At 47.0% G+C, this 12,875-nt stretch overlaps 1 protein-coding gene across 5 annotated transcripts in view; it reads right to left on the minus strand.

Annotated features, from left to right (window-relative positions):
* Positions 1–12,875, minus strand: part of KTN1 (kinectin 1) — a 103,420-nt gene that overhangs the window by 39,398 nt on the left and 51,147 nt on the right. For all 5 annotated transcript variants that reach the window (XM_081191198.1, XM_081191201.1, XM_081191200.1 and 2 more), the window contains exons 14-19: positions 11,974–12,064; positions 9,670–9,738; positions 7,754–7,791; positions 7,530–7,620; positions 6,252–6,320; positions 629–663 (exon numbers count right to left, since the gene is read on the minus strand). In XM_081191198.1, coding sequence (XP_081047324.1) covers positions 629–663; positions 6,252–6,320; positions 7,530–7,620; positions 7,754–7,791; positions 9,670–9,738; positions 11,974–12,064 — 393 coding nt within the window. The remainder of the gene's footprint in view (positions 1–628; positions 664–6,251; positions 6,321–7,529; positions 7,621–7,753; positions 7,792–9,669; positions 9,739–11,973; positions 12,065–12,875) is intronic.

Raw genomic sequence — 12,875 nt, forward strand, 5'->3', positions numbered from 1 at the left:
TAGGGAAATTCGTCTTGCGGAACGACTCAAAAAACGGAAAACTCTTTCGTCTTGCGCGTTTTTCGTCTTGCGAGGCATTCGTCTTGCGAGGTACCACTGTATATGTTTCGACTCCACAGAGTGGGAAGTGACGGAGACAGGATGTTTGTGTTACTGTGTTCCATGAAGTGGGACTATTGTCCTTTGTTATTTTTCTCTTTGCTGTCTGATGCTAGAGAGGGGGGGAGCCATGTTGCAGTGCTCCATGTGTGTTTATATGTAAATAAAGTAGATTAGTCAAAATGCTGAGTTGCTGAGATCTGTTACGTGAACTGCGCAGACTCTGCGGATCCCTAAGTGTGCCGGTGTCTGTTGGCATCGGTCGCTGTGATGTTCGGGCAGAAGAAAGCTTTTGAAGCTCCCGAACGAAAGACCAGGAGGGAGGGAACATCCCAGTCGGGCATGTGTCTCTGCCAGGGTCCTACTCGAGTGTAGGCTGAGCTCCTGACACCCCCTGCTAGGCTGCTGGTACTTAGCACAAAACACCTACAGATTTATTATTCTTAATAAGATTAGCTGTTCTTTTTGCTTTGGGGGGGGAGTTTGCTTGTGAAATAAACGAGAGGCTACCTACTGCCCCATCTCTTACCTTCTTTCCATTTGCTCCAACAAATCCTTATTCGTCTGAAAGCAGGAGAGAAAGAGAGAAAAGTCATGCTTAATGCTGGTTTGCAGCTCTAGTGAGCAAGACAGCTGCTCAGAATCCGGCTGTTTGCATTTCTGCTGATTATCTGAAGCGCCGATGCAGAAAAGCCGTCAAACGTTAGAAAGTCTGAAGCTGAAAATCCCCCTCCCCAGCCATGATAATAATCATGTTAAAAGGTGATTAGATTTCTTTCAACGATGCTCCAAAACTGCCATGCGTTGCCTAGCAGTGCAAATGGCCCAGATATCCTGACTCCTATTAAGCAGGAATTCTGGAACTGCCACTTTTATCCAAGCCAAATAGAACATGTTCCCAGCTCTCACCGTTACAGTTAATATTTCAAAGCAAAGTGGCCCATTATGCTAAAGATAGCTTGAGAACGAGAGGACAGAAAAGGGCTTCCTGGAGCCAAGGAGATGCTTTCCTACTCCCTAACATACCTCGCCCCAGTCTCTGTACCCTTAGATCAGGCATAGGCAAACTCGGCCCTCCAGATGTTTTGGGACTACAACTCCCATCATCCCTAGCTAACAGGACCAGTGGTCAGGGATGATGGGAGTTGTAGTACCAAAGCATCTGGAGGGCCGAGTTTGCCTATGCCTGCCCTAGATAAAGGTAAAGGTACCCCTGCCCGTACGGGCCAGTCTTGCCAGACTCTAGGGTTGTGCGCTCATCTCACTCTAGGGTCACGTGGCCAGCATGACAAGCTGCATCTGGTGAGCCAGCGCAGCACACGGAACGCCGTTTACCTTCCCGCTGGTAAGCGGTCCCTATTTATCTACTTGCACCCGGGGGTGCTTTCGAACTGCTAGGTTGGCAGGCGCTGGGACCAAACGACGGGAGCGCACCCCGCCGCGGGGATTCGAACCGCCGACCATGCGATCGGCAAGTCCTAGGCGCTGATGTTTTACCCACAGCGCCACCCGCGTCCCCTGCCTTAGATACTAGCCACCAAAATCCTCTGAACGACTTTACTCCTCACCTTGTAATTATTACACTATTTTGTCATTCTGACAGAATAAGCTTTGATTCATTCAATGAGCTAGTCTCCAGTTTAAAAAAAGATTACTTGTAAGCAACATCACCTACTTCCCTTTGTTAAGACGTAAAAGCCCCCCTTTTCTGTAATAAATGTAAGGTTATTGCCTCCACATAAGAGCCACTAGCCAAAGAAAAATGAATTTTTAAAACAGCCTCTATTACTTAAATAAATTTATTTCGTGTTTAAGCAATTCTGATTTGGTCCATTGCACTCCTGGCTAAACCAATATAGCCTGAACGCAAGATGTTGCAACCTTTCTGCTCTTTCCCCCATTCCCAGAATCCTGCCCTTCCATCAACCAGAACTCTGTATGCTCTGCACTAAGAGAAACTAGAAATCAGTTGAAATCTAACCAATTAGCAGAGCTTTGCATGATTTATTCTGCTTCTGCTGGACATATGAAGGGCTAAGGAGTTACACAATGCAGTGAAGCTCCCTCCCGGGCTATCTCTTAAGTGCTGGAGATCCTGTTCAGCAATCCCCCTTTTCAGTTCTCAAGATTTCACATTCTCAAGCAGTACCAGTTTCTGTTTCAGCAATTTCTGCACAATCCTAGGAAACACATATAAACCCTCCCTTCTGTTACTTCTTCCAAGCTGAGGTACAGTGGTGCCCCGCAAGACGAATGCCTCGCAAGACGAAAAACTCGCTAGACGAAAGGGTTTTCCGTTTTTGCGTTGCTTCGCTAGACGAATTTCCCTGTTGGCTTGCTTCGCAAGACGAAAACGTCTTGTGCTTTTTTCTTAAAGCCGCTTGAAGAGGCGCAGTTGCGACGGACTGTGCTTCGCAAGACGAAAAACATCGCAAGACGAAAAGACTCGCGGAACGAATTCTTTTCGTCTTTCGAGGCACCACTGTATTATCTTTATGCAACTGATGTTCTGCTACTCTTCCCATCCACAGGAGCTTCAATTAGAGGAATTATCTCAGCCTCTTGCAGTCCCAGCTTCCTAGAAATTTGTCCCTAGTGCCAAGCTTTTTGGTCAGATTCCATTTTTCCACATTATTCTTCAATTTTCTTGCAGAACTACTGAAGTATTCCTTCATCAGCTCTGTAGCCTCTGGAGCTTTAAGCAATCTTGCCAAAAGAATGCTAGGTGTCTGTCTGCCATGTTTGGTGATCTGTAAGAGACTCGCCCCCCGCCCACTTTTCTGTTGACACAGGAGGTTCCAGATTTGATCCTCGCCATGTCCAGTTCAAGCTATGGTTTTCCCAGTCGTGATGTATGGAAGTGAGAGCTGGACCATAAAGAAGGCTGATCGCTGAAGAATTGATGCTTTTGAATTATGGTGCTGGAGGAGACTCTGGAGAGTCCCATGGACTGCAAGAAGATCAAACCTATCCATTCTGAAGGAAATCAGCCCTGAGTGCTCACTGGAAGGACAGATCCTGAAGCTGAGGCTCCAAGACTTTGGCCACCTCATGAGAAGAGAAGACTCCCTGGAAAAGACCCTGATGTTGGGAAAGATGGAGGGCACAAGGAGAAGGGGACGACAAAGGACGAGATGGCTGGACAGTGTTCTCGAAGCTACCAGCATGAGTTTGACCAAACTGCGGGAGGCAGTGGAAGACAGGAGTGCCTGGCGCGCTCTGGTCTGGGGGTCACGAAGAGTCGGACACGACTGAACAACAACAAATGTCCAGATAAACCAAGGGTAGGCAATGTGTTATCCTACGGATGTTGGACTGCAGCTCCCATAATTCCTGAAGAGGGATATGAGATGTAGCCGAAAACATCTGAAGGCACCTTGCTGGCTTCCCCTGGGTCAAAACACCTCAGAGAGGGTGGCTGAGAATGACCTCTGCCTGCAACTGACTTGCTGCACAGCAGCTCCTTATAACCCCAAAATTACATTCCCCCCTGCTCCTGGCATAACTTCCTCAGTGCAAGTTCTATTAGTTAAACCAGGGGTCAGCAACCTAAGACACATGGGCCACAAGCGCCCATGGGGATCGTTTAAGCAGCCCATGGACCCCCGCCGCCCACTCAGTCAGCTCCCGTGCGCCGCGCTAAACCAGCGCAGAGCAGAGCGGAGACCACCATCCGCGACGCTGGCTGGCTGGCTTCCCATTGGCTGAAGGAAGCTCCTGCAGCCAATGGGAAGCTGCACACGCATCCTCTATGCTGGAAATAGCATTTGCGCGTGCGTGTGTGCGCACACTCCAGTCCACCGCGGCGTCTGTGGGACCGTGAACTGGCCCAAGCCACAAAAACATTGCCGACTCCCGAGTTAAACTATTGCAGCAAATAAAACAATGAGCTCTGTGGCAGATCAAGGAAGACCCATTGGAATTGACTGACACGGTCAATTTAGGTCCAGTAATTTGAATGGGTCTACTCTGAGTAAGACTATGTTGGAGACACCTCCCAGTTACTTACAGTGAGATATTGTTCCATAGATGTTGGCAAGAGCCAACTTGGTCGGCTGCATTTGCAGGACCTGTGCGCCCAAATGTGGCTGCTCCTTAGTGGCAAGAAGGCAAAGACATCAAAGAAGCCAAAGGAGCTAAGCAAACTGTTGCTCCCAAAATGCTCCCTTTTCAAGCTAGCCGGTGGTGGCAGCACCACTTCTAGTCCTTTGTGGATTCCCTTTTTCCAGGAGCTGCACCAAAACAACCATTTCTAGGTCATGTAGCCTGAGATCAGAGGGGCTTATGCTCTGCCATCTGGAGCAGGGAAGGCAAACGGAAACCCCAACATCTCCATTCCCAGCCCCTGAGTCTCAAACGCAAACCAAACCCTCTCGTTATCCAAGCAAAGAGCAAAGCTAAGGTTTGTACCGAAGGCCTACCACTGATGTCTGGTCTACTCAGCAAGATCTAGTAGGTAAGACAAGCAGCTGGTGCTCTCCACCCTGGCCAAGGGAACAGCAACCCTGATTATCAAAGCATTGTCCACCCATCTGAATATTGTAATACTGTACTGCCAGAGGCATAAGCAATTAAAGGCATCCCTTACTGAAGACGTCACCAAGAGCACCGCTGGCATTCACGAAGCAGGAAAAGCCTATTAAGTGTGTTCCAAAGAGTTGTTGGGCCTGCATGTTCTCAATGTGCAAGCATCGTTTTTGTGTATTTCAGATTGTCTACTCCAACTCCGCGCCCCGCCCCCCAGCAAGACGTAACGGTATTGTGAGAGGATGAGAATCATAGAATCGTAGAGTTGGAAGACACCCCAAGAGTCATCTAGTCCAATCCCTTCCAATGCAGGAATTAGTGGCCAATTGAAGAAATAGTGGCCAAATGAAGTGGGGGGTCCATTTGGCTGCTTCCTACCCTGAAGTTGTATTTTTAAGAGAAAGAGACTGGATATTATAAGGGGATGCTTTTTGCTGCATGCATTCTAACCATGCCCATGGAGGACCAGAATCTTATTTTCCAATTAATATCTCATATAATTAACATTAATATACAGCATTACATAAAAGGCTTATGAATCGTGCATATTAAGGAGCATAAAGGTAAAGGTAAAGGGACCCCTGACCATAGGTCCAGTTGTGACCGACTCTGGGGTTGCGGCGCTCATCTCGCTTTATTGGCAGAGGGAGCCAGCGTACAGCTTCAGGGTCATGTGGCCAGCATGACTAAGCCGCTTCTGGCGAACCAGAGCAGCACACGGAAACGCCGTTTACCTTGCCACTGGAGCAGTACCTATTTATCTACTTGCACTTTGTGCTTTTGAACTGCTAGGTTGGCAGGAGTTGGGACCGAACAACGGGAGCTCACCCCGTCACGGGGATTCAAACCGCCGACCTTCTGATCGGCAAGTCCTAGGCTTTGTGGTTTAACCCACAGTGCCACCCGCATAAAATAGTGTTAATAAATGGTGAAATCGGCAAGATCTTGCACCTGTCACCAGTCTATTCCAAACACCAGGCATAAACATGCAGCAAATAATACCAATCTAGATGCAAAAGCAAAGGACAAGAGCAGACACAAACATTTATGCCCCACTTTTTCAAAAAAAAAATTAAATGATTTTTGAAGCTTAATTATCTGGCAGAACTGCACCATGTATTTAAAGTACATGACTTCCCCCAAGGAATCCTGACAACTGCAGCTTTACCCAGAGCTACAATTCCCAGCACCCTTGGCAAACTACTGTTTCCCGGGATTCTTTGGAGGAAGTCATGAGTTTTAAATGTGAGTTGGGTGTGGATCTGCACCCTGTCTTCCTGAAATACTCAAGAAGTTAACTGGGGTGTGGAGCTCACTTAACCAAGCAAGTATTGTCCACCACCAAAGACAGCTCCGGAATTCGAATTAGATACTAGATTTCTGAGCATATAACCTCCCTTCTCAGGTGTGATGTTGTTCATGTGGGGGGGGGTGTGTGTGCAAGCAGCGCATCCTACCTAGACGTCGTTCCAAAACCAGCTCTATAAGCAACCAGAAGACACAGGATATAAACATCCTTTAACCCTCTGCTGGCTCCCACATCCAACCCTCAAATCAGCTGCATCTACATCAACAGCCGTTTCTGAACAAAGATAGTATTATTAGCAGCAATTTGCCTGCCATACCTGCTCAGACAAGAGAGCCTGTAGCTTCTGAACTTCCAGCTGCAGCGCTTTGTTTTGATCCTTTAGAACCTGAAATGAAATCACCAGACAGCGCTGTCAGTTCGGAATTCTGTACCCAGACATTGCTCCTGCAATTTTCTTTGTGTTATTTGAAGAGAAACGGTGGTTCTGATGAACAGCAATTGGCAGAAATGTTAAGGGAGTCCTGATCCCTGTTTGGGTTGGCTATCTATCCGTTGAATTGAAAAGGGTGGATCGCCACCGTGATTATAATGATAGCACTTCTGGGGAGGGTCTTTGCTTTAACCCACTTATGGCGATACCAGCTTGCTCCAGGCGATCCCAAGGGGCACAGATTTACTGGAATAGCCTATGTGAAGTGCTTTGAACACATAGGAAAGTGCTTTGATGGAACAGAAGGAATAAGGGGAGGAAGTACAAATTTGATCTTGGGGGGTGGGATGGGAAGAGACACTGAACACATGAAGCTGCCTTATGACAAATCAGACCACTGGGTCTGTCTAGCTCAGTATTGCTTGCACTTCTGAACTCCTGGAGAGCTGCTTCCGAAGGGGAAGGAACAGGTCCTGGACCTGGAGATGCCAGGAATTGAAGCAAGGACCTTCTGCATGCCAAACAGATGATCCACCACTGAGCTCTGGGCCGTTCTTCCTGAATGCAGGAAATCACATGAACAGCACCTCTGGCTATGATCATTCTCCAGCAGGGAACCCTGCAAGCCTGATCTGGATCAGAGCATATTCTAGATCACATGTCCTGCAGCTACTTCCCCCTCCCCAAAAAAGAGTTCAGTTTAAGCACACTTTTAAAAATACTGAATATCGTAACATGTGATTTAGACCTCAAGTCCCCTGATTAAAAATAAAAATAAGGAAAAACAGTTGATCTGGAGTAAAAGAATGGGGGGGGGGGAGACGACAAGTATGAGTGCATACTTTTGTTCATATTGAAATCCCCACTCGTTTCAGAAGCTCCTTAGCACTGGGGTCTGCATAGACACTGCAGTGCCCCTCTGCTCGCTTCATGCTGAGCCACAATTTTGTGATGAGACACCTCACTTTTCTTTCCTGCATCACTGACAGCAATTTTTTTCAAGCCACATCTCCATTTGTTTTTGGGGCGCTGTGCTGCTACACTACCATCCAGCACCTTTTCCTGTGCCTTTCCTAGTCCTGCTGCCAAGTTATCAGCTGTCCTGTTGTGAGTAAGGCTGCTCTAGGCAATGCGCGCGCACGCACACACACACACACACACTACCTGAAGTTCCTCTTTTGCACTTGAAGCTTTGGCATGGTGTCCCTGAAGCTGCTCCTCCAGCGCTCTGATTTTTTCATCTCTGGCCTGAGTACTGAAAAACAGGGCAAAAGGTTAAAAAGGAAAAAAGCCCCGCCCCCCTGCTTACAAGGCCCAGCCCACTCCAAAGCAAGCACATAACAATCAAAGAACAATGGCTTATCAGATGGCACTCTTTGTTTATTTACCTTTTCTGCATCCTTTCCAGCTCATGCGCAGCAGCGGCCTAGATAGAAAGAGGATTAGCACTATTTAGTGTGTTGCATCCGAGCAAGAGTCAGCAAACACAGCTACATCCAACATTAAAAAGCCAAGATTGAGCCCACGAAATTTAGCTTCTTGCTGTGCCTCTCATTTTCTGCCACAAGCAAAAAAGAAAAAAAGGGGTGGGGAGACACATGTTTTGCACATCTCCGAAAAAGGCTCAGTAATCTGCTCATCAGACTGTGCTCTGCAGCGATGCTTTCAAATCTAGGAAAGAAAGCACTTTATATTAGGTAACAGGCTAGGAAGTGAAAATGCTCAGGGCACTGTTGCTCTGGATAATGATGTATATGCCTGCATTAAAGGAAATGCCACAGAGCTGGGGGGGGGGCGGGGAAGAAGATATCTGCCCACGAACGGGCAGAGAGTCATTCCAGTGTGGGGGCACCAACTCCATTACTCTGATATTATGAAAATGCCTTCAAGCCGCAATCTAGAAAAAGGAGGATTTCCCCCTTAAGCTGGAGGAGCTTCAAAGCAGGCTGAAGCCACGAACACAGTAAAACTTCCGCCTGCAATGAAACAATCCACAAACAGGTGCTTAATTCCCCATGGCGGCTCAACGCTTTGTACGGCACTTGCATTTGCTGCAGTTAACGCAGATTCTGTCTGCAAAGATGTGAAAGCATGAATGATAAGACACATGCCCTTTAGCATCAGTAAGACATGTGCTTGGAAGCCGACTGGGCTGCAGCTCGCCAGCACGTGCCCATAGGTGAATGAGGAGCACATTTGTCTTTTATACTCTGTGCGCCAGACGCAGCAAGCACAACTGTGATGGAAAGTATGTGTAACCTTGCAAGTTATTTTTGGCTGAGAAACAGTGAGAGGTGCGCCATCGCTCAGCGTGCTCCAGGGCAGAGAGATGATCTAGACCTGGGTCTCCTTAGTCTGCTACATGTGGCCTTAGCATGAACCGTCCTCCACTCTGTTCAAGCCCACAAGGACAGGGAAGCAAGAGTCTCCCATTGTGCAACCCTTTATTTCAGGGGTGGGGAAGGAGATGCCCTCCAAATGTCACCAAACTACAACTCCCATCATTCCTGACTACTGGCCATTCTGGCTGAGACTGATGGGAACTGAAGTCTAACAACATATGGAGGGCTAGATTTTCTCCACTCCTGCTTTTTGTTTTCTTGACTAAATAGTCAACTGTTTCCTTCACGTTTCCCTCGAAAGTCCTAGATCTCAAATTGTCTCATCTGTTTAGGCAGGGCAAGCACGATTTCTTATCACAACTTGTTAGCAGTAGCAGTGGATTAATTACAAAACAAAAAATTGTGCAGATGTTTGGAACTGAGGAAGAGAGGAGGGTCCAGGGCAAAGGTGGGTCATCCTAAGCAACAAAAATCACTAGATTAGGTAAGCAGAATGTAGGCCTAGGCTGGATAAAGAATTGTTGCATTTATATACTATGCTTAGGTACACATTTGGGCTTAATGTGCAGCACAAAATCTGAGCTACGGCACTAGAGCATGTGCAAAACGCCCCTATCACTAACGATCAACTCTAACCAGCCTCTAAGTTTCTGACTGCAGGGGGAAAGGGGGCTTCCATGTGTGAGCCAAAGCTTTTCTTTTCAAGATTTTGTGCAAAGAACAGCAGATAAGAGATGAAACTCACCCCCTTGAGGCGAGCTTCTAACTGAGCACACCTTAAGTACTTTTGAGTTTAGATCATTCCCAAGTGGCACTGAATGATCCCGCCTTTCACATTTGGAGCCGGTTTTCCTTAACTTGCGCTAAAGCACAAATATTACTCAGCACAAATAATACTCAAGTGTTGTCAGTGGAATGGCAGAACACAGTACTTGTCAAGATATGCATATGGGTTTGTTAACCTGCTCGTTGGTGAGCGCCTGCAACTTCTGCACTTCTGCTTTGAGGGACATGTTCATGTTCTGTACAACCTGGAGAGGGGAGAAACACGTTTCACATTACAGGGTGCAGCCAGAAAGTCCCAGCCATGACATTTTCAACTGCACCAATCTCAGTTTGAGCTCCTCATCTGCAGCAATCAAAACATACATTCCATGTACCTGCTAAGAAACAGCCTCATCTCGTCTCCTTTCCACAGGCAGGTTAAAATCCCATCTTCTCCCCTACCTTCCCAACATTGGGCAGATTTCTGCGGTTGTGCTGCTACTTGTTTATTTCACACAGTTTAAAAACACCGAACTCGATGCAACGTTTAGTGCATCCTTCAAATACGTATATATTTTTAAGAAAGACCACTTTAGTTATTGATTTCTTCTGTAGATAGATGACCAATAAATCCTAACCACAAAATATATTCCCAGTTCTTCTTAGATTTCAAAATCTAGAAAAAATGGAGGGCAATCCTGCTTGTATACCTAGTTCTCAATTTTTCCATGCTAGCTTGAAGATCACTTAGAATCATAGAATCATAGAATCATAGAGTTGGAAGAGACCACAAGGGCCATCGAGTCCAACCCCCTGCCAAGCAGGAAACACCATCAGAGCACTCCTGACATATGGTTGTCAAGCCTCTGCTTAAAGACCTCCAAAGAAGGAGACTCCACCACACTCCTTGGCAGCAAATTCCACTGTCGAACAGCTCTTACTGTCAGGAAGTTCTTCCTAATGTTTAGGTGGAATCTTCTTTCTTGTACATTCAAAGCTTGCCCAAGCGAGCTAACAAGTGAGAAAATGAGACAGTAGAATGCTCTGTACTGCTTCAGATCATAGCCCAAATATATCTGAATGCTCCCTTGCATGTCAAAAAACAAATAGGACACCCTCCGGAAAACTAGCCCAGAAGGGAACAAGATTGGCTTGCTCCAATGTGCAAGATTGTTTGTTCATTTACACATGCAGGGAGTTAATGATGATGATGATGATGATATTTCCCCTGGGCGGCGTCCAACAAAATATTAAAAATACAGTAACTTAACACCACGAGGAAGCATTCGAAAACAACATATCCCTCTGCAGGGGCACAGATCATCTCCCCAGGCTTCAACCACCTCATTCTGCTACTCCCTTTTGCAGGGGAGGGCAAAGAGGGATTTCTGGAGTTTGGAAGGGCTTGCTGAGTTCCCAAGAGATCTTTGCAGTTTGAGCTTACAGGGTTGCTGCCGCCACCAATCTTAGTTCTCCCTGCATGCGTTTCCTTTGGTGCCCCTTGCAATACCCATTTCACCTGTGCACTTGCAAACGAACAGATTATTCAGTACCACGTCCTTTAAAATGACACTGTAAAAGGGTTGCCCAGGCCCTGGAAATTAAGCAATTTCCCACCCTGCCCCACTTCAAACCCACAGGTATGATCTGACTTTTGAGGCTGAGGACTAGGAGGTACTGCAGCCTCAGAGGAAACAGATCAAACTGGGACAGTTTAGGAGAGGTTTGCTCCAGCCATCTTAGATCTGCTGCAACTCGTTCCTCTTCATCACTTCAGTTGCACTTGCTGGGGCAAATCTCTGCCCTTGGAAGCAAGGGAGTAGGAAATGTTGGGAGTCTCGGAACCAAAGCAGAACCCGCAGCAGGTGCAGGCAATTGCCTCTGGCTACTTCTTGCCTTGTTGAAAACCGCAAGACTGAGATGTGCAAAGACAGGAGGGAAAGGAGAAAAGCCATACCCCACCACGACTCAGTCACAATGTCTGTGGTGTTTGGCAGAGGGAGAGGAAGGAGCAAGGTGGTCTCCTTTTTGCATGGAAGGCAAACAGCTTATTCAGATAAATATTTAACATCTTTGGATTTGATATCCCGCTTTATCACCAGCCTAAGGAGTCTCAAAGGGGCTAACGTTCTCCTTTTCCTTCCTCCCCCACAACAAACACTCCATGAGATGAGTGAGGCTGAGAGACTTTATAGAAGTGTAACTAGCCCAAGGTCACCCAGCAGCTGCATGTGGAGGAGCAGGGAATCGAACCCGGTTCACCAGATTACGAGTCCACTGCTCTTAACCACTACATGCCAGGATTAAAATATACATGCTACATCAGGTTTAATAACAACTATTTCTTCGTGTGTGTGTGTGTGTTATTGTGGTATGTGGTTTTGTGTTTTTATACTGCAAACCATCCTGTGATCTTTGGATGAAGGGCAGTATAGAAATGAAATCATCGCCATCATCAAAGCCTCCACTTTTCGCACGCAACACTTGAGCTTTTGCTATACCATGAGATCCTCCTCCTTGCTGGTTAGCTTGATGCGTTCGTTGGCTAACGAGTCCTCAGCCTGGTTTATCTGTTTATCCTTTTCTGCAATCCTGCAATAAAAAACAACAACAAAATGAAAGGGCATCTCTCCATTAGCAATGTATCATCACAACAAGCAGAGCCGACAAAGAGGTAATGAGAATCTGCTCAACTGCAGTGGACGATCAGTAAGTTATTGGTTTTAGAAATGCAAGCAGCAGGGCCTCCGTAAATGAAAAGAAAATGCACACAGCTTGCAGCTGCACACCCAGCATGACTTGTCCAAAATTCTGCACTTCAGCTTCTGATGACCAGGGTGATAATACCGCAAGATCCAGTCCTTTAAGGACTGCTACAGAACCTAATACTGATGTATGTTGGAGCGGGAGGAGATATTAGCAATCCGCAATGCAGAATACTTTAGTGAGAGGTCAAGACAGTTCCCAGGAGAACAAACAGCTCACCAAAACCAGCACCTTGATGGGGCCAGAGAGCAGAGAGTCAATCCATGGCTACGGTTTCCTATCAGCACAGGCCCTATTTCCACTGTCAAGAGCAGAAGCTCAAGGCCGCTGCGGAAGCAGGGCAGCTCATAGGACAGTGTCCTTCCACCGCCACTCCCATGGTGACTTTAGTGAACCCTGTGAGGTCATTGTGACCCCATTTCTCTTAGTCTCTGCTTCTGACCTTCCTTCTCAGAGGGCAAAAGCAAGGCAGGTCTGACTAACCTGCCCCAGAAAAGCCTGAGCTTCCCCTCTGAACCACTGGCCTCTGCCCAGGGCCGAACCTCACCCACCATGTTGCATAACTGAAGTGGTGTCAGGTTTACACTAACATATTGCAACAGGGAAGTTAATCATACAGATGTGAGGAAAGAAAGAA

The sequence above is a fragment of the Podarcis bocagei genome, assembly GCF_964188305.1.
Source record: "Podarcis bocagei genome assembly, chromosome: 1".
NCBI lineage: Eukaryota > Metazoa > Chordata > Lepidosauria > Squamata > Lacertidae > Podarcis > Podarcis bocagei.